Source organism: Cyprinodon variegatus, unplaced genomic scaffold (genome assembly GCF_000732505.1).
Source record: "Cyprinodon variegatus isolate N-32 unplaced genomic scaffold, C_variegatus-1.0 Scaffold1468, whole genome shotgun sequence".
NCBI lineage: Eukaryota > Metazoa > Chordata > Actinopteri > Cyprinodontiformes > Cyprinodontidae > Cyprinodon > Cyprinodon variegatus.
In genome coordinates, this window is record NW_015151921.1 from 45118 (window position 1) to 67210 (window position 22093).

Consider the following 22093-nt stretch of genomic DNA (forward strand, 5'->3'; position numbering starts at 1 on the left):
TCCATCCATCCATCCATCCATCCATCCATCCATCCATCCATCCATCCATCCATCCATCCATCCATCCATCCATCCATCCATCCATCCATCACGATAAAGAAAACTCTCACAGATGAAAAGGAGGTAAATTAAATTCAGTTGATCCAGAAACAAGGCAGAGCAATCCGAAGGCTCATAGTGTAGAAGAAGTTGTCTTTCTGATGTTAGATGCTGCATCACCTTCTTAGACAGCTTAGTGTGCTGGTGGGTCTTTTTCTTAGTAACTAATAATAACAGGGATATTCAGCCTGTGAAGGTTTACACTTTCTCTAAAACCACTAGTTTAATAAATATCAGGTCACATCTTTCTGTGAGGTTATTTGCTGGCCCTATAGAAGAGAAGCCTCCTACTGTATATTTCATAAGTGGTTCTGAAACACTTAAAGCCTGAGTTCAAAAGTCTGAATGTCAAATTTCTAACAGGCATCAATAAAACTGGACAGAATCAGTAGAAATACTAAAGTCGTACAGAGAGGCTTATTAGAGGTTTACAACACCATAGAAAAAGAACATAACAGAAGAAATGTCCACCTTTTACACAAAATGTGGCTACAACAATGTTACTCAGCACAACGGTTAGTAAGATAGGATTTATCATTCGGGTTTAGAGTTGCTATTGATCTACCTGCAGCTGTGCCTTGCTAAACAAACAGCACCATGCCAGCTTCTATGGAGTGCTTAGCATTGCTCTGCTGTCACGCCGACACGCTTTCTGCATGCAGTCTGAGCAGCCTGTCACTTTGTGACTCAGCAAAAGTCAGAGCCCCCTCCCTGCTCCTTCTCCTCTCACACTGGCAGCATAAAAACAAAAAAACCCAGGGCGGTTCTGCTGAGGCCAATGAATCCAACACCGTCGGCGCCATCTGGGAGAGCCTCGATTTGTCCGGTGCCTCCCGTGCAAATAAGCAGGGTATGAATCTGGAAATCGATTGAGTTGTGACTTAAAGGAGGGCTGGGCTTCTAGGCTGCATGCTGTGAGGAAAAAGCAACGCAAGAGTGCGTGCTCACTTACACAAACAGCTCATGCAGCGAATCTCTCGTCTACTACATTTGCATTGCAAGCATAACAAAACACAGAAGCACTAAAAGTAAAGAGTGAGCTCCAGACAACTGAAACAGCACCACACTTGGATTATGGGCATGCAGACACAGAGAGCATGCAAATGAGGAAAGAGGACTCACGGCACATTGTATGAAAGGCACAGACGTTAGTGAGAAAGACATAATCAGAGACATACTGTGGTTGATAGGGTGGTTGGGCGGCTGTTGTAGGTGTACCTACAGTAAACGGTAAAAAAAAAGTCTCCTTTGCTCATTCGTAGCAAATAAGGGAGGAATATAGACACTTGATTAAACTGAGTGTAGATTTTCCTTGAGCATTAGTGCCCAAGATAGCAAGCTGCTTGAAGAGTTTCTACAGATTTGCATTCATTCCTTCAGGTCTTTACGTTTGTTGATACACCCACAGCAGATGTTCAAGCATGAAGGACCTGGTGACTTGCAAACATTGACCCCGACAATCCAAATAATTGTTCCAAGATTTCAACAGGGAAAACAACCAAAAAAATAATAAGCAAGACAGGGAAGTTGGTACTCACAGGTAAGCTGCCTTGCCCTCCTCCATTTCTTTGCCCTTGCCGCTGGTGGCCGTTTTCTTGCTGCAGAGCGTGCGCGTGATGCACATGAGCAGGCCGCAGTGACGCAGGAAGAAGCAGCTGACATCCACCAGCACCAGGAGGAGGAGAAGCGCTCCCAGGCCGAGGCCCACCACTGCTCCGAGCCCCATGCCGCTGAACAGGGATTCTGCTAAGGCAGGGAAGCACACACGGAGAGACACAAAACACAAGAACAATGCACCTGTTAGCAATTTCCCTTTGGACTGCACATCAACACCTCTAATACAACTTCTCATTCTATTCTGGACTGTAGGTTGGGAGGTAAAAACCTCTTAGTTTACCCCTAATTTAAAGTTTTAGAGGTTATATCCGAGTTTTACTAATTGTAATCCTTAGGGTTAAAATTAATAATCTTTATTATTGAAAACCATTCCTGAGAAATCTAAAAAGATCTAAGATCCGAGACACCTTAAAGAAGCCCAACAAGTCTAAAACTTTACAATACATGTTTTTCTATAACATGATAAAAATTCTGAAGTCAGAGTCAGCTGAAGAGCAGCGCAGCTGGAGCCAGCAGGGAGTCACTGTGCTGCTGAAGGACAAGCCTTTTGGTCAGGTTCCTGCAGAACCAGGGCTGAAGGTCAGCCCCTCACTGTGCAACACCCCTATATTTTACAAAAAGGCTACAGCAGCACTGAAAGAGTGAAAACAGAGAAAAGCTGGTGAGCAGGCTCAGTCCAAAACTTTCTCAGAATAACTCCAAGGTCAATGAATTCTTTTGGAGCAGAGCTGGAGAGTTTCCAAACTAATCCGCGATTCTCAGTGGAGCCTGGAATAATCTTGAATATTAGCGTGAATCCCACAAAATCTCCTCCAAAACAAATCAATTTCTGCTTTACAAAGTTTCCGCTATTTGGGATTAAAGGTTCAAAAACTTGAATAAATAAGGAAAAAGGAGATTTGCAACGATCCGAAAATCTTTTTTCTTAGGAATTGAGGTCTTCTGATTTGTTTTAAAATCCAATAAAGCTTTTGGTGTTTCACACTGTATAAAAGAACCCATATGCTCTGCTCTGTGTACCCTTAGGCCTTGTATCTTCATTCAGCATTTTTGTGGCAGTCATACGCATCTCTGCAGGGGAGATGTAGTTTACATTTTCCAACTCCACTGCTCCACAGAGTATCATTAACATACTGATGTTTCAGCCGCAATCCTTTTGGTGCCTCGTGTTTCACAGCTTGCAGCTAAACACAGGTTTATGTGGGGCAGAAATGTTACTTTTACAGTAAGGAAAACACACCGGTTTCAACAGCAGGCAGCAGCGTTTGCAATGAAATGAATTAATGAAATAAAAAAATTAAGGCAGAACATTAAGGTGCTTCCCCCATAGGGGATGAATGAAAAGAGCTGGAGGCTTATGTGATCTTGGAGTAGAACAAACTGAACAGAATTGGAGAGGACGGCTGGAGGTCAGGCATGGCTATAAGTAATCACTGATTCCAGATAGAATGGGCCTACCACGTTAGATAAAGATTTAAGTCTGACATGCTTACAATAGCTTTTCTCTGTATGCTGCTATAGACTTAAGACACTAGAGAACAGGCTGACCTTTTTTCCTCACAATTTTTTCTTACTACTCTATACATCTTTGCTGTCATTAAGTCTGTTTTATCATTTTAGGCCAGGCATAAACTGCACGATATGTTCAATCTTTGTACTCAGCTAAAGATCAAACTGTAGGATGTAATTGCAGGGTTTAAAAATTTCACAGCTCAGAATATATGTTTTTAGACTGTATGGCTCAACGATCTGTGCCATGAGATCGACTGGTCGGACTCGTCAATCTGAAAGAAGAAGAAGAAGAAGAAGAAGAACTCCCTTGTTTGCATAAGTGCAGTGCATGGGGTTCTGCTAAACTGGCTCATAGATGCTCATAACTCTTAGCCTGATAAACCAGACTAAATGTGAGATTAAATGTGTAATTTAGTCTCGCCCCGATGAATGAGACATTGGATGTTTGTTGATGAGAACAACTCGTTGTTTTTCAAACCATGTCTGTGCCTATTGGCCAACGCTATGACCAATGAGCGCAACTGACTGTGAAATAGTAAGCGCGACTGTTACTATCCAAAGAATTCTTGCACGACTGGAAAATTTCCTGAAAAGGGCAAAAAAAGTCCTTATGGAATGTATTCCTGGGTGCCCCACTGAAACAGAGGCAATGAATGAACTATTGCTGCTTTTAAATTTGTATACTGGGTTTATGTTGTCTATCAAAAGTTCTCATGGCTTAGCCCTTGTTTGTAAAACTGCATCTCTTTCTAAGACTTTTATTACCCTTTAATTGATGCTGATATAGGAATGCCTGCTTTTCTGATGCTTCAAATCTGAGTGGTAGACTTAAAACTAAATCTTCCTAAATATGCTACCCCTTTTATTTTAAGGAAATAGATTTAATGCTTTGCTGATGACATTCATACCATACTATATTTATTTCCATAGCATCTTAAAAGCAACAAATGGCTCAACTCAGGGCAATAAAAAAAAAAAAAATTAAAATAGCATCCACACAAAAATAAAAAGATTAATATAGCACCATAAAATAATTTGTAACTTGTTTCTTGGCGTCTTTAAAGTCTTGCCCTATCATATTCTAAATATCTTCTAGAATGAAATGCCCTACATCTAAAAGAAAAACCAACCAGTTGTGTTTTAATGGCCCGAGGGTGACAAGAAAGGTAGGGGGGATTGTCCCTTTTCTGTGGCAATCCCCAAACTGTGGAATAATGTTTGAATCCCCTATGAGGTGTTAAGAATTTTAAGACCTTTAGGTTGCCAACCTCTATGTTTTAGATTTTCAGTCAGGTAGGGCTTCACATTTCAACATTTACTATCTTTACTATTAACTGTTCTTGATGTGCAGCACTTCGTTATTGTTAAATGCTAAAACAAATACGGTTCATTTTGCATGTTTTAAATCTGAAGCTGACCACATGTTTCAATCTTATTAGAATAATCTGGACTGAATTTAATTAAGAACAAATTAGATTATCCTTAGTTAGATTTTTGCTTGTTTGTCCTGTAAAGTTCCTTTAAATGAATTAACTCTGAAAGGAGGCAAGGGTCAGTGGTGCAGAACTTTCCATGAACTTCCTGAATACTGATAACCCTTCCTCTCACAGATTACTTATTTGACAAAAAGGTGACCTCTGTGTTTGACTCCTCGACAAGACAGGAGGAGGCAGTATCTCCGTTTGAATGCCAACCCCAGAGGACTCGCTGTAAATTTCAAGGTCCAAACTAAAGCTTTACAGCCATTATTAATGCACAAAACAAGAACTACAAAAGGTCAAAATGTATGCAGCCTTGACAATTCAAGGAGAAATCCTAGTGCTTTAAAGTGCTTTACCTAACATGGTTTAATTTGCAACCATCAGTGGATTTCTTTTTTGAAAGGAGAAGAGTTCAATATAATTAACCCTGGAACATGAGGCTTTAGGCTTAAAGTATACAGAATTACAAAAGAGTCCCTTTGGCACATTGTCACAGTCTCAAAAGCATTGTTTGTAACTGGTAAGGAAAGCAACAATAGAGATGCAATTACCAACACTTCAGGATCTAAATATGACACTTTATGCAAAGTAATCAGAGAAAATGATGATACGGTTTAAAGCAAGTGTAAAAATGATCAAAAACAGATATGAGGGAAAAAGATTGACAAAATATTCCGAAAGCCACAAACATTATTGTTTTGTTAGTCACATCGGCTATGTTCGAGTTAATTCAGAAAAACCTCTGTTAAAAGTTCATTATGGACCCAGTGTATGCTTTGTGCTGCATAACAGCACCTGAATTCTCCTCTAGCAGCGGTGGAAGTCTCAACCAAAATGACTCTCACGTCTGCGACTTTGTTCTCGACCTGCAGCCGAGGCTTCAGACAATAGAGCCTGGCAGCGATCCCAGGCTCAGAGAGACACAGACAGAGAACCTGGTGGCAAAGGGAGCTCTAATTAAAACTCTTCGCTTTCTCACAAAATGGAGCAACGTGGGATTTGCAACTTCAAAACTGGATCAATATCTTTTTTCATTGCCACAGGCTACTGTTTTCTGTCTCACCCTTTTGAAGGTTTATTTCAGCTAATTTGGCTGCTGAAGCTGCAGATTCGGGGGCAGTAAACAACACCTCAAGAGTTGCCCTCAAGCATTACCATTTTCCGAAGGAAAAAAAAAAAAAGAAATGCTGATCCTTCATCTGAGCCATACTTCACTCACTTTAATCCTCTGTCTGCTGTAGATTTAAACTCTAACATTATTGCTGGCACTTTTTTTAGAACTCAAAGCCTGCATCTTCCTCCCTTCACCATCCTATACGTATCTTAAAAAAAGCATCCCATTTGATATGCTCTTGTTATACATCTATATCTAAAGCAAAATTTGCTTTTGTTTTTAATTAAAACACTTAAAAGATTTAAAAAAATTACTAAAACTTTTGCTTTTCTTTAAAAAAAAAAATAAAATCCATAAACATCAATTTTATGTGCAGCAGGATGGAGCTGGAGCTTGAACTTACATGTTATTTTGATGCCTTTTATAACATTTGTTTTCTATTTTGGGGGTCATTTGGAAAGAAAAACAAATTAGGGGCAGGGACGAGGTTAAAGAATAAAAGAACACTTTGGTTATTTAGGCTGTCGGTCCTTCAAAGGATTCAAAAGTAATAAAATAAAAGTAAATGCTTCGTGGCCATGAGGTAAATGTGAGAGGAGGGAAAAAAAAAACATAAAAACCTTCTTTTGGTTGTTTTGTTTTTTCCACAAAGGAATTCAGCCGTTTCTGATTGGTGTAAATATTTTCTGAAATATCTCCAATTTGTTTTCCTTTTTCTGTAAATAGGAGCTAAGGTCATAAAATACAGACACGCAGGTGAATCGTAAAACATTAGGATATCTTTGAGGTTATTTCAGGTTTTCAACTCATTAAATGAAACAAATATAGTTTTGAATTTTCTTTAAATAAAGATTTTTTAAGTCAGTAAAGAAAAAAGGGAAAATAGAAGCTAAAACTTTGGGTAAATATGTGTTTAAAAGTTAAAGAAATGATTGGAATGCAACCCAGAGATGCATTACATTAAATGCAACATTGAATATTGCTGCTACGCTAATACCATAGAAATAATCCTATTTATTTTACATTGATACAGGATTCTGTTATCCAATAATCAACTTCCAGTGAGAATGTTCTGCAAAATTTTGAAATAAAAACATGTACAAATATCAGAGGCTTCACTTTTGTCTTTTCCCTTTGAATAAAATATTGCAACTTCTGTCTCAGTTAACGCATTTTCCCCAGCAGTGCTACAAACGGTTGTGTAGAACATATTTCTATTTTAAATCTATCCACAGGGGGAGGTGGTTGTATCCACTCTGTTGCCTCTGTGGTAATATTTTTTCTAGCGTTTGGAACTGCAGCGTTGACCGGCCTGCAGCTCCGTCCCCTATTTCATGCTCTCTGGCCGGAGGTCATTCTGGTAGAAACATCCCGACCACACAGCCTGAACGCTTCCTCTTCCTGCCCTATTTAATCACATGTACATTTTGGACTCAAGGGAGGAATGAAGGAAACTCAATCTGGCAAACTAATGCCGGCTGAAGGCTGTTTGTTGATTTCAAAAAGAGATAAATGGAACATTTTCCAGCGCTGTCAAATTTATTGGGCTGTCAATTTTCAATTTAGGCTCACAATGTAATTTCGCTTGTCTTCTGCCATCTATAATTTACACTTGAATTCATGACATAACCATAATAACCATCATTTTCTTCCATTCTGTTATTTCTTCTCATTTAGAAAAAAATAAAAACCTGTTTTACTGAAAATGTCATAAAAAAAAAGAGCTTCTTTGTATTGTTGGCTCTGTTATAATGTCCAGAAATTCTCATTTCACCTTTATTATTAAGACATCTCTCTTTCTCTCATTGTTTTCTGTTTATGTTGCTTGTTAGCACAAACCAATTTCTTTCCTTCAGGGATCTAGATGTTTTAACCAGCCATGGGATTTAGTTACTTTTAATGTTAAACAGCAGTTATTGTCAAACAGGCTGCTCTGGTTTATGATCGATGGTTACAAAACAAAGCAGCAATTGTAAGGACAGCAATGCCTTGGTAGCTATTAAGAGAAGCTGCTATGTCTTTAAGTTTTGGACAAATTACTTCCTTAAGTGAACGGCCATTCAATGACCATCAAGTTCTTGAGGTTTGTAACCTCATTGGCTGGTTAATTAAAACACCTGTTAATCTCCTTGGTAACAGCAATAGCTGCTCAATGTTCAGTCCTGGAAACACCCCGTGGAGACAGCATGCTGGAGTTTAAACCAATAAAAATGGTAAAGAATAGGGTTTAAATAAACATTAATGGGAGAATGGGGAATAGAAGACTATGGTGAGAATACTGAGGGGCAGGACAGGGCAGGGCTGTGTCTCAATATCCATCCTAACCACTATATAAATGGTAAATTGGAAAATGGCCACAACATTCAGTCATTTATCCAAGCACTCAAACACATGTGTGGCAAGCTACATTGTAGCCACAGCTGCCCTGGCCGTACAGCTACCGTACACTGGCCCCACCGGGCCCTCTGACCACCATTAGTAGACAATGAAACGACATGGAAAGTCAGAGCCGGGGCTTCAATCGTCAATCCTTCGATTTCAGGGCAAACTCCAACATCCGACGCCACTGTCGCCCGATATATAGTATAGCAGCCATTGAAGTAGCAGCCATTGAAAATGGCCCTTCCCAGTCAAACACCACCCATTGAATGAATTACAGGGTCTGACCAGAAGATGATGGTTCTCTTTAGATCTTAATGTCCATAAATCATGCAGAGAGAATATTTAAATGCAAAGATCGATGTTTGAAAAGGAATTGTAGAGGACCAGCCAAGGGAACCACAAGGAAAGTGGGGAAATTTAGAATATTGATATCTACTACTGTAGATGAGTGTTTACATGTCTAGGTGATAAAAAAGTAGTGGATTAGAAATTTCCCACAATGCACCTTGAAAAGAAGTGAACATCCATGGACATTAGACAAGCAGATATGTCACAGAATGCTTTGTGAGGAGAGCTCAGTGCAGGAAGGTGGAGTTACATGACCAACGGGGAGCGAAAAGTCATCTGTCCAAACGGTTGGTTAACAGAGTTCCCTATAAAGTCCACTCTATAGTCCCTGCTCTATATAGTGATTGAGTGATCAAGGGGTTAGGACAGACATTTGTACATAAAGACTCGATTGGAAAAAGATGCCTGAATCCATTAGTCTTGATTTCAGCTTTAAGATACATAATAGGGTCAGAATTTGGTGTCAACGCCATGAAAAGATGGATCTATCCTGCCTTGTATTGATGATTCAGACTGGTGTCTATAGTACCTTACCAGTTCATGGTTTGGAGGAAACTTTCTTGTAGAATTTGGCGTTTTAGCACTAATTTAAACATCAAAGCCTTCCTGAATATTGTTCCTAACCTTGTCCATCGCTTAATACCCACAGTCTACTCATTTCCTGATGGCTACTTCCAGCTGGATAATACACCATGTCACTGAGCTTAAATCATCTAAAGCTGCTTCCCTGCACATGAGGATAAGTTAACTGGTCTCCAGTGACCTCCACAGTCATCATTACAGCCCCTTTAGGATGTGGTGGAACAGACACTGACGACAGGGGTGTTCAGCCAACCAATCTGCAGCCAGTGCACGATGTTGTCACGTCAGCCTAGATCAATAGCTCTGCTGAATGTTTGACACATTCTGTACTTTATACTTGGTAATGAATAAAGTTGGACACCCCTGCATTTTTTTTCCACTGTAGAAAAGCCAAATTACCTAATGGTATTTGTCAGGTATGTGATTAGAACGTCAGTTTAAGCCTCAATGTTTAGCTGGATCAATTAAGGTACTTCATAATACAATTAAACGTTATTTATAACTCACTTTGAAAACAACACATTGAGTAAAGTGCTGAACACTGATAAAAACTCATACAATACAGAAATGACCTCGCCAGGTACAGCTGCTAGACCTATGACCAACTAATAAAACATTAGACCATTAAAACAATAAAACTGAATCTCAGAAAGAGTAAGTGTATTATGAGAAGATAAAAAAGACCCCTTGATTTGCAACAGCAGCTTATTTGAAACAGGTCTAGTGACCATTAGGTGCCGAAAGCAGTTCAGTGTCAATCTACACTGGTAATGAACCAACCAAAAAAAATTTTTTGATTAACTAACAACTTTGATGAAGTAATTAGTTAATTAACCATATCTATATTTTCCAAGTGAATCACTACAGATACACCAGATTTTTTTTTTATAAAGCCTTAGCTAATAAAACTACACACATTTTTACACCTCAGTACCGTTGAAATTAACTCATGGTTTTACATAATATATATTAAAGGGTAAAGCAGTGATCTGTATCTTTAATTACATACAAGGCTCCTAGATGGCTTTAGAAACAAACTGTCCTACACAAATAATCCAAACAAATCTTTATAAGAACATGAATTCTGTATTAGTCCTCTTTATTAGTAGTATATTGTTGTAATATTTAATGACTAATACATAATAACTGTACTATTGTTGTCAATTTTGGGTTAATAAACGAACTTTAATATGTCAAAATATGACATTCGAGATGATGGTATCACTGCTTCACACTCTTGTTTAGAGGAGAACTGCTTACACCAGAGGTGGTGAGGCCCCCCCTCTAGCTCTGTCACTGAACAGATTGGACAGATACTGAAAAAATATACTTAAAAACAGATAAAATAACCTTTAAATCATTTTTAGAACAAAGTTGAATCCACTTTCATTAATGAAAACATTCCCCAAGATAATTGTGTTTCTCCAAGTCAGGGAGGAAAAGTTAATTAAGTGGGGATTTTATTTGACGGATTAAAGAAGGAAACATTAAAATACATTTTTTAATGCTGTTATCATATGTATTCAATTCAGTTCAGTTTATTTATATAGCGCCAATTCACAACACATGTCATCTCAAGGCACTTTACATTCACATTTATGTATTTATTTAATTCAAGGGAAAAACCTATAAAAGGTCTGATAATAGAGAAGGAACTCACCCATATGATCGGGACATGTTTTGTTTTTTGAGGAGGAGTTATTGGGAGGGTTTATCAAAACTAAAACTAAACTTTTTATGACCAGATTTCAACACTGCTCTTCAGAGTAAACCATCTTTGAAACAGGACAGCAATAAAAAGTTGAACATGGGATGATTTGTGATGTCTTTGTTGCTTCTGCATTTATCTTTTTTCCCCCATTTTTCAAAGAAGAATGTTACTTTTCTACTTTCCTTTTTATTTCTCTCCCTCTCAGCTGCTGCTGAGAGCTGCATAATAGCTTTAAGGCAATTTTTTTTAAATTGACAGTGTTCAAAGTAGTTTATTGCCCTTTTTATGTTAATTTAAATAGCCCCAGTCGCAGCTTTTTTTCAATGTTATGAGGCAGTTTTTTTATTCATTAACTCACCCTGCTGCCTCTTCTTTCTACTCTTTCCTGCACTTGATTCTTAATGCCTTTTTATAAGGCGTAATGGAACAGAGGAGACACCCTCCCTCACCTGGGAAAGAGACTGGAGAGAGGTTCATCACCCTAGTAAGTAAATATCTTTGTCTTTTATTGTTTGTTTGGAATAAAAAGCTTTAAACATTTTAATTCTAAATATTAATTTTTTATGATGATATTCACAGACTTGGAAAAGTTTTTGGTGATGCACTTGGAGCCCTATGCGCAATGTGTTGGGGCTCCATTTCTCTTTCTGTTGTAAATGCTCAGGTGAAATTTTGGTGAATAAAGCAGTGTTAAATAAATGTATATACATATAATCCTAATGGTTTTCTTTATCTGAGAATAACTGGGTTTTAAACTACCATTGTCAGTTATTAAATATTAGGTATGGCAAGAAATCTACTGGTAAGAAATTGCTTAAAGCTCTGGAATGACCTTCCTCTGCACATTGGACTTCTTCTTGGACTGTTTTTAAATCTCTTGTGAAAACCTGCCTTTTCTCCTTGGCCTTTAACACCTAGCAAGAGAATGGGCTTTATTTTATTTTTCTATCATTTTTATCTTTTATTTTAAGCAATTTTATTGATTTGATTGTGTGAATTTTATTTTTACCAATGTTTTAGCTGTTATGTTTTTTTAATCTGAACTGTTTTATTTATTTATATTTTTCTGGTTGTTTTTAGGTGCTTAACAAATAAATCTGGATTGGATTGGTCTAATGACCTTAGGGTTAGGAAAAATGTTTGAGTATAAAATCATGTCAAAATACACAAATTAAGATATTCATCCATTTAAGCAACTTTACCCCTTATGTTTTCAAAAAGGCCTGAATATATTAAGGCCAGAATCTTTTTCTGGACAACAAAGACAAAAAACAGGATTTTTGGAATAATGTTTTTGGACAGATCACTTTAAAGGTCATACAATGTTTTTGTTATTTATAATAAAAAGTATTTGTTAAAATAAAATAAAAATGATACACCCACAGAACATCTAGAGGGGCACAGAATACAAGAAAAGACAATTCTACTGAAAAAAATATATAATAAATATTTTTTGTACATTTTGATGCATCCAAAATGCATTAACATTTACATCTGGTTATGATGTGAAAGTTGAAATAAAAAGATTCTGCACCAAATGAAATGGTAGGTTAGAGTTATGTGAGACGGAGCTCAGGCATTGCCTGATAGCTGTGTCATAAAGCTGAGGAATCTTCAGAAAGTAGCAAAACAAGGGTGAACATCGGTCAAGTTTTTTGAGCAGAACTCAAAAAGAGGCTGCCTTTACCTTCTCAACTGATGTCATGATCTCGGCATTGACGATTGACTAATGGTTCATTACATCCACCTACTGTACCTAGCTCTGACCAGTTTATCATTACCACTCATCTTATGCACCTGTTCCAACTTCAATTTAAACTGTTTGCTCCAAGCCATCAGTGCCAGATTATTCAAACTGTGGGTAGGAGTCCTCTAGCGTACCCAGTTTGTTTGTTCTGATAACCTGATCCTGACTAGTTTCTGCCCTCAGACCACTGAGCTTGCCTGCCCCTGTTCTGATCCGTTTGCCCGACCTGTCACCGGACTCCTGCTGGATTTCCTTATCGTATCCCTTTGGATCTCTGATCTTCTTGCCTGGACTTCTGTTTGCCTCATCGACACTGGCATTGGCTTCTCCTTCTGGAATCACCTGCTCTCCCTCGTCCACTGGCTTCTGCTCTTCAGCCAACTCAGCAGCCTTTTGGCTACGGCTCCTGGAATTCTCTGGGTATCATCTGCCGCGTACGGCTGGAATCCACTTCTTTCTCTGGGCTCAGACTGAACTTTATAAACCAGGTTAGTGAGTCACGCTCGTACTTGTCGTCTGTCAGAGTTACATGGTCACTAACCTGTATTTTCCCCTCTACAGAGATTCTGTCCTTTTTTTTTTCTAGCTGCAGTCGCAGATTAATTAAGCACTCAAACTCTATTATAAATCACTTCAGTCTGTCTGCCTGAATTCTTAGTCCAAGGTTCTGGTTTCTGAATGGTAAAATAACTGTTTGGTTGATTAGCATTAGCAGACCTGGTAACTGGCTGGCAAACTGGAGAGAAGAAGGCCGGGAGGAGGTAAACCTGTAGCTTATTATCTGTAAAACTTCCAGAATGTTTTGTAACCCAGAAAGTGGGGATCTGTTTGGCATAAACCAAATAAAAAATTTAACATTGATATGCTTATAATAACAGTAAACCATAAAAATTGAAACCCTACCACTAAACCTACTCCAGAATTTCTGAGAATTATGAAATGGCTTGGTTGAATAAAAGTTGTTTGGCAATACCTGAGATGGTTACTTCTCTGGAACTAATTCAAGAGGTAACTATCAATTAAGTTATAGTGTTTCCTATTTTTTCTCCAATCAAATCTTTGATGTTCAATTAATTAAGATTGTCTATATTCATGTGTGAGAATGAGCAAAATTTCTTAACAAACGCATGTTTCAGAATTAATAACAAGCAGTTGCTTTTTGTAGCTCAGTTTGCAAACCCTTCTTGAAATATTAAAGCTATGAATCAATTGGATGGATGAATGTCTTCGTCTTGTGTCATCCTGGCAAGGTAATCAACATTTCTTACTTAAAGCCTTTGGGCAGCAAATCGTTTGTTCTTCCAAGTCAAGTTTCTCAAACTTTCTTAAAGTAGGAACGTAGCAACCATCAATTCTTATTTCTCTGCTCTATTAACCCTTTTCCTGGCTTCCTCTGATTACTTGCTGATCTATAGGCCTATTAGCAGGATACATAGACATCCAAGAGGATGGGTGGCACCTGAAGACATTCATATACATCTCTGACAATAAAATCTCTTAAGACCTGACCCATGATTGACTGTCTATAGATTGTATCTGGGAGGAGGTGACTCAATTAATAATGACCAGAAGAGAGCTCATTGATTGTGACATTAGTGAGGATAAACATGATCGTTAGGGGACGAGTGTGAGGATTCATTTGCATGGCTCGGTCTGATATGTGAAGAGGAGGCCTGAGGGGAAAACTTTCTTTGAGGACCTCTGAAAATGGAACTTAATAATTAAACTGCCTCAGTTTGAAGGAGAGGGATGAGTCCTCCTTTTTGTCAATTTCCCTCAGAGGAAGCAGTCAATCCCAGATGAAGCTCAAGTGCACTCAAGAGCCAGCAAAGAAGTAATGAAAAACCATGGTAAATTACTCTTAAAGCGCAAGTAGGCAGCATTTCTTACAGTCCTCCTCAAAGAAAAAGATTGGTCCACTTCTTTGGTAATTGCCGCAGTCTGGGGTTAAAAAAGGTATAAGAAAAAATTTCAACATCAAGACCTTGATATCTGCAGCTAATGTTTTATCTAAAGCGACAAAAAAGCCGTATAAAGAGTTGCTGTGGAAATAGGTGAAGTTTTCCAGAAAGTCAGACCGCACAGGACTAGAGCTGCGAGTTCAAGGCCTAAACCCTCAGGCAAATGTCTCTGACACCTTGTTAATCCATGAGGTGAAGAATCTTCCACCATTTACCAGCAAGGGTTAAACATAATGTGGTCAGTGAGTATATATTAAGGTGATAAATAAAAAGTCTTCACTTGGTTTCATTTAATTATTCCTCCATCATGCATTTTAATTTGACATACTTACAACTCAGTTTACAAGGTATTTCCTCAACTAATTTAAAGCTTCATAAAATCTTTAGGAACAACCATAGAGCTGGAAAATTGATCTGATAATGAACTTTTGTGGAAACAAAAAAAATCATCTAACTTATCAGCTGTCCCTTTTACTTTTGGTCATCTCAGGATAGTCAAGATTAATTTCTTGGTGCTCTCTATGATACAGAAGACGAGGTCTCAGGTAGGCTCTGATGTCTAAATAATTTTCAGATGGTGTAAAGAAGTTCACAAAGCTGCCTGAAACAGTTATACAATTATGATAGATCCCCCACCTTAAGGTGTGTTTACAAAAAATGCATTTGGTGTTTCAGGCTGTCTGGTTAACATGTAAAGTCTATGGGGGACTGCCCTGGAAATGATGGAGAAGTCCAGCGGCTTGATTTGAGCATTGGTATTTCCATTTCTTAAATCTGAACTTTTGCAATTGGATGCTTAACATCAACCAATCAGAGAAGCTGATCGAGAACTTCACTTCAACTCACTTCCATAGAGTTTTTAGCATAAAACTTAAAAATGAATCTACAGTATTATGCAGGGGTTAAACTTTACTGGTATTGCAGTTTTTACCACAAACCTAAAAAAGTCACCACAAACATCACCGGGAAATGCCCAACAGCCTGTTTGGCTTTAGGCAGCTGTCATCTGGGACTCCCAGGACTGTTGCACACCTGGTATGTGGGGGTTCTGTTGCTCCATGCAAGAACAGAATAGTTAAAAAGGATTATAATGGTTTAAAACTGACTGCACAGATTAGAGTCTCAGGTACAATTTCTCCCTTAAAACCCTATTTCAATTACTTTTTTTCAGCAAACAAAGCCAAACACTGAAGAATGCAAGAAAAAGAATAGACAAAGTCAATGTCTGGAGTGTTGAGCATCCAGAACGTCAAACTTCAAGAATCCATAAAGTCCAGCGTCCAAGGAGTCTGACTTCAAAAGCATCCAAGCTGAGGCATTGGATGCCGTTTTGACGCTTTTGGCATTAACACATTTTAAACTTCTAAGCAGACAGGAATGGTATCTGGTGAGGTCTTCTGTTGCTGTAGCCATCAACTTTGAGGGTCTGAGATGGCATTCTGCATACAATGATTGTAGAAAGAGGTTATAAGAGCTAATCCATCAAAGTGTATCTTCTTTTAAACCTAAAGTCTAGATGTCTAAAAGCAAAGTGCTGCCTTGTGATGAGCTGATATGGATTCAGCAAGGCAAACCGGCGTACCTAATAAGCAGCCAGTGGATTTTTGGTTAATATCTAATGCCATTCTATGCTTCAAGAAGCTGCCTCTTTGAATGTCTGTAGATGGGCCTCCACCACAGGATGGTGCCATGTCCTTGCCTCGCCTTTCTTTTGGTTGAGACCTACCAACAGCCCAGTGGTTCTATGAGTTACATTGAAGACGCCAAGCAGGGTAAAGCAAGATTCAGAGAGGGGGCACTCTAGCTTGAGATGTCTGTTCATCAGAATATGATAATACTGCAAAGGATCCAATCAATATTTGCTGCGATTCTGTAGTTATTCAAGCCTGAATATCACCAACGTGCATTTACACCTTTGAAGAGGTATTCATTTTTTCCTCCTTGCACAAGGTCTCCAATCCCAAACTTTGTTACAGCTGCAAAGTGACTCTGATTGTGCATATTACAGCTGCTTGTTGTGGCTGGTATTGTGAGTAGTATTACATATCAAGCTTGGTGTTTGACTCATTTTCCTCCTCTTTCAGCTTTTCAGGATGACACTGATATCATCTCTTTGTAGATGTGCTCAGAAACCCAATCCTCTGACGGAAATGAGATTATATGCTCTATGAATAAATAAATGGGAACACATCAGCAGGGATCATGTATCATACTTGTACACCAGTGACTTTATTATAAGCATTATTATGTTGACTATGGCAAACAAACAGAGGCCTTTGATTACAGTTCTGTTTGCAGTTAAATCCCTGTCCTTCCTTTTGCAATGATTCCACATGGTAGTTTGATTTACGTGGCCTGGTAATGGAAGAACTTGCTTGGAAGATTATCATGCTGTACTTGCAGTTTTTTTCCTTGGTTTACTGGTTCTTTAGAGGGATTTCAAAGGCAAAGCAATGCCCTTTCATCTGGAATAAAACAGATTCTAAACAGGGAAACAGAGTACATACATCCTCTGTTAATGCTAGAATTCTCTAGTTTAAATGATCTAGCCTCTACTTTGTTCTAAAACAAGTCATTATACCTCCAGCATATAAAGCAGAACTCTTTGTACTCTATGTCCCTCAGCATTAAAGAAAGATGATGACAAAACTGAACAATATGAGCTACTCTAAAATCTAAAGAGGTTTTACTTTATTCCTCTGCCATGACCTCAGTATAATGTTTTTAAAATTGAGATATTTAGGACTATATAAGCAGCATGTGATGTTTCTGTTGTTTGAAAAACTTATGTGGGAAATATAAAATTAAAAAATGACTTTAAATTTAGGCTGACTACTGAAATTCATAGCTTTACTTATTCTGAAATAGAAAAATATCTGTAGTGGGCCAACACACTTAACACTATAGAGACATATCTCTTCAGTGGAGAAGATGCAAACTTCTAATCTTCAAGGTAACTAAAAGCATTTCCAAGAAACAATATAAAACAGAACTTATTATAAGGGGTAAAAATAATCCCTTTGGGACAGACTGAGATCTGACCTCTGTCGTTTTTTTTTTTTCCCAGACTAAGGTAGTTTGGGGGAAGAAAAATTGAGGTAGGTTGCACTATAGCAAGTCAAAGATCCTCTGCTAAAAGCTACTCCACAGCACCTCGATTCTAAAAAGACAATCAGTACTATCAACTAATGTTGAGCCGATGCCATTTTTTGGCCCCGATAGAGATACCTGGCTGTGTAGTATTGGCCGATACCGATACCGATACCATCTGTTTGAAATTAATGTGTGTATATATATATATATATATATACATATATAAAGAAGTGCGTATCATGGCTTTGTCAGGCTACTGCCTACCTTTGTAAAGCAGAAAATAGACTAATACAAAATGAATCCAGTAGAACTTTTTGTTGTCTACCTGGAATGGGTGACAATAGTTGAATAAACTTTTGGTTTACGGTATCGGTGCCCTATTTATTGGTAATTGCCAATACCGATACCACCATTTTAGTGCAGTATTGGGGCCCAGCCCGATACTGGTATCAGTATTGTCGCAACACTACTATCAACTTCAAAGAGCAAGTAATCCATTGTTTGGCCGGATACCAAAATATCTTATTGCTACCTTTGTTTTGAGGCATGGATTGACTAAGGTCCAAGTACAGAGTACAGTGTATCTAATACATGAGCAAAACTGTTCATCTCATAATGCTACCATTATATAATAATTAGGTAAATTACAAAAAAGCATAACAATTATTGCACTGCTTCAAAAATTTTATTTAGAAAATGTACGTGGAAGTTTTTCAAAAGGGCATCTATAAAGGTATTTCTGATTTCCTTCGATTACTTCCTGTATATTCTACCACCACTAATAAAATTAAAGATTTTCTCAGGCTCCTAGAATAGAAGAAAAAAAGCCTGTCATGATCATTCTCCCCGAAGTGCTTTGATGAGATTATTACAAAGAAAATCCATCATGGTTTTTTCAATCAAAGCGTCTTTATGACGCATGACCAAAAAAAAAAAAAAAAAAAAAGGAGGAAGGAGCCAAGAAAGAAATGCAACAGTCACAACAAAGCTGGGCTCTGGCGACGGCCCACTGAATCAGGCTGCAGGGGGGAAATCAAGAGAGCCCAGACATCAAACTACTTCATTTTCTACAATTCCTTTAGAGTGCTGGTATGGGGCAGCTATATGTTCCTTGTTTCATTATAGATTTCTGCATTTTTATGTTAGATGAGAGATGCTTAAGAACTGCTCTAGTTTATCTGTTGCTTCCCTTTAATCTATTAATAAATGTAATATTTTTATTTCTACTTAAAATTGGAGCTCAAAGGGTTTAGAGTACATAGACACAGAGTTAATGGCACTCCAGATAAAGATTCTCCCTCCAAAAAGCTCTTTAACATCTTTTTAATTTGAGATATTTATTCAATATTACATAAATAAACAAATTGTGTCACTCTTACTGAAGCCTCTATTTTGCTCTTGATTTTACCATCAGGTGGCAAAGAGAGGGATCAGAGATAGCTTTGGGGACCCAAGTGTCAAATAAGTTTTGGTACGTTTTGGAGGTTATCAGAGACCCAGAGCATCACAGGACTCCCCTTACATAACAGCATGCAGCTTTGCTTCACGCCAAATGAAACTTGTGATTTTGCTGACAAAAACTTCATCTTAGAGCTATCTGACCAAACCACCACAGTTTAGCAATCGCCACATCTTGCAATGGTTTATCGGGAAAATGTCTTCTTGGCATTTTTCCTAAGCAACCAGTCTTTAATAAACAAGGATCTACTGGTTACTGGGGTAACATGGTTGCCTCCAGGGTGCTTTCCTCTAACAGCTTTGTGTGACATCTATTGTCACCTGCTTACTGCTTACTGGGAAATCTGTTTTTGTTTGAGACTGTTCTGTTACGGCTCCGTAGTCATGAAATAATTTACTGATCCATTTTAGAGGGTCTACCATGAGTGAAAGCTTTACAGCCAGAAGTAAAAACCCCTGTCAGTGGGTTCAAGGAGAGTACCCTTAGACTCTCTCAACTGCTCTGGTATACATTGTGTTGTGGTCAGCCATACAATCTTTTCTCATCTTTAGGGCCATTTTGCCATAGGAGACCCTCCCCAAAGCTAAAGCTGAGGTCAAAATAGGCTACAACCATAAAAAGTCAACTAGGCTATCCACACAGAAAAATATTATGTGTAAAGATGAAACCAGAAACCAACCAAACGTCACTGTGTGGCGTGCTTGCGCACCCACACAGGTGAAGAAGGATGCAAGGGGATGTTAATAATGAACGCAGAAGAGGGAAATAAGGGCGAGTGGAACAACAATGGAGGACCAAAATGTGGTGAGAGTAAAATCCACATTAGACTCAATAGCTTCCAAAACAGAACAGGAACACTGAAGTCCGGGATGCTGCTGCATGTTTCTGCGGGTGAGTATTAAGGGTGGTGAAGGTGACGTTGGCTTGTGTTCACAGACACACCAATATGCAGCTGGTGATGCATATAGAGTTAACTAAAGTTATGTACTCTGGGAGCTGGTTGGAATTGCAGTCATGTTGGGATCCCTAACAACCACTAAGCTTGTCCTATGCACTCAAACTTAGCTTTGTCTGGAGGGGAGCATAGTTCTCAGGATCATAGGGACATGCAAACCCACCACCAAGTTGGAGGTTGTAATTCAACAAAGAAGGTACAAGAAGTTCCCCTCTTTTTGGTTCCACCATGCAGAGAGAGGAACATCAAGATAGAGTACAATGCAAATTGGATTACAAGAAATGGCAGGGGATTAAAATCATTGTGGGCAGTGGAAGAGCCCTGTTGAGGATCTCCTCAATCCACTCATCTTGTTCTCAGTTGAGGAGAGAGAGCCTGAAGACTCAGGAGAAAAAATTGCTAAACATCTTTTCTGGCAGCCAGCTGCTAGATGAGGAGCAGCTTTGATCTGAGCTGGTTATAAGGCTGTCATAGTTGACAACTTTTAAATGCTGAAAAGAAGACTGCAAAATGCTGATGGAGCAACAGAGTTTTGTATAGGTACCAGCATTGAAGAAAATGCATCCTTTTTTCAGTGTCCCTGAGAGAGTTTTCTTTGGAGAAGAAGCTCAGTGTTAGTTAACCTTAAAAATAACAGGATTAAAGGGACTTTTTCATTGTTCTGGAAACATGGTCCACAAGTTTAATCTCTCGGAACCACAGAAGACCTTCAACCATATTCCAACCAGCAGGTTGTGTGGGAAATAGCAGTAGGAGTATGGGGTATGGCTTTTTGAGCAATCCAACCCTTTTATTCCCATGAGAAGAGCTTTGTCTGCATTCTCAAAACAAAGTCAAGCTAGGTTTTCAGTGCGCAGTGGACTATGTCTTGTTACAGAACATATTTTCTCGTTCTCATAGCTGCGAGAAAAGAATGACATCATATTGTTACTGTACCGTCGCTTTGGGAGATCAAGGTTGCTTGCTCTAGAACTTGCTTGAGCAGAGCTTTTCTTGCAGCCTGTTGGGATTGGTCAGGACTTGGATGGGCATGGTTAAGTAGGAAATGTGAAGCTAATTATGCCCTCTTGTTTTCCGTGTCAGAGATTCCCTAGGCAATTCGCAGGTTGGAAATCCATTCAGGGATCTACTATCATAATATGTTGGGGATCATCTAATTTGTCTGTTAAGTATTTTTTTTTGTTCTCTGCGCCTGTAAAACAAGAAAAGTTTCTGAAGAGTATTTATTAAGCCTATGACCTCTGACGGTTCTCGACCTGTAAAAGATACAATAAGTATATGGATCTTTCAGGTATCCTGAAAATATGCGGACAGATTTAATCTGTCAAAGATCCTTTAGTAGCCTATACATATATGGTATACATATATATTATCTCTCTGGATCTGAGTTTCATCATTTTTTTTCATATTTCATTCTTTACAAAAGCCTGACAATATTTTCTGTGGACATAAATCATTATTACGAAATAAATCATTGATTAAAAGATAACAGAAAAAACAAAAAGATAATTACAACCATGTTAATCTATATGAAACAGATCCAGAAATGTATCTATACTGGATCTTTCAGTATCTTTCAAGGATTCAACTCCCTTGAAAGATACTGAATTATGGTGGTTTATGGATCTGTCAGATATAAAGGTAAGATCCAGACAAATCCATTAAAATTTGATCTGCCAAACATATATTCATAATCTATCTTTGTGGATCTCAGTATTCAAAATTGTTCCTTTTTAAAAATTTTTTGTTTTATAAAAATGTTTAATAATGTACAGATCTTTTCCAGCATCATGTTAGTGTGGCTTTTCCACAGATAAAGCAGAAAAAGGAGTGAAATAACAGTCATTAACACAGCATTGTTGAGGCAAAACAACAAAAAAATCTATCACATCCATGACATACATTAGCAGCCATTCAAAATGGCTCTTCCCAGTCAAACGCCAGCTGAATGGCAGCGCACTTCCCTGCAACTCCCAGCAAAATCCCCTCAAACTTTCAGCCACTGGAGTGACCCCCTCCTTCCCCTGGGCAT

At 38.3% G+C, this 22093-nt stretch overlaps 1 protein-coding gene across 1 annotated transcript in view; it reads right to left on the bottom strand.

The window, feature by feature from the left end:
• The window catches only part of ncam2 (neural cell adhesion molecule 2), a 96764-nt gene that overhangs the window by 13755 nt on the left and 60916 nt on the right, over positions 1 to 22093 (bottom strand). Inside the window, 1 exon segment of the mRNA XM_015403222.1 lies at positions 1638 to 1845. Coding sequence (XP_015258708.1) covers positions 1638 to 1845 — 208 coding nt within the window.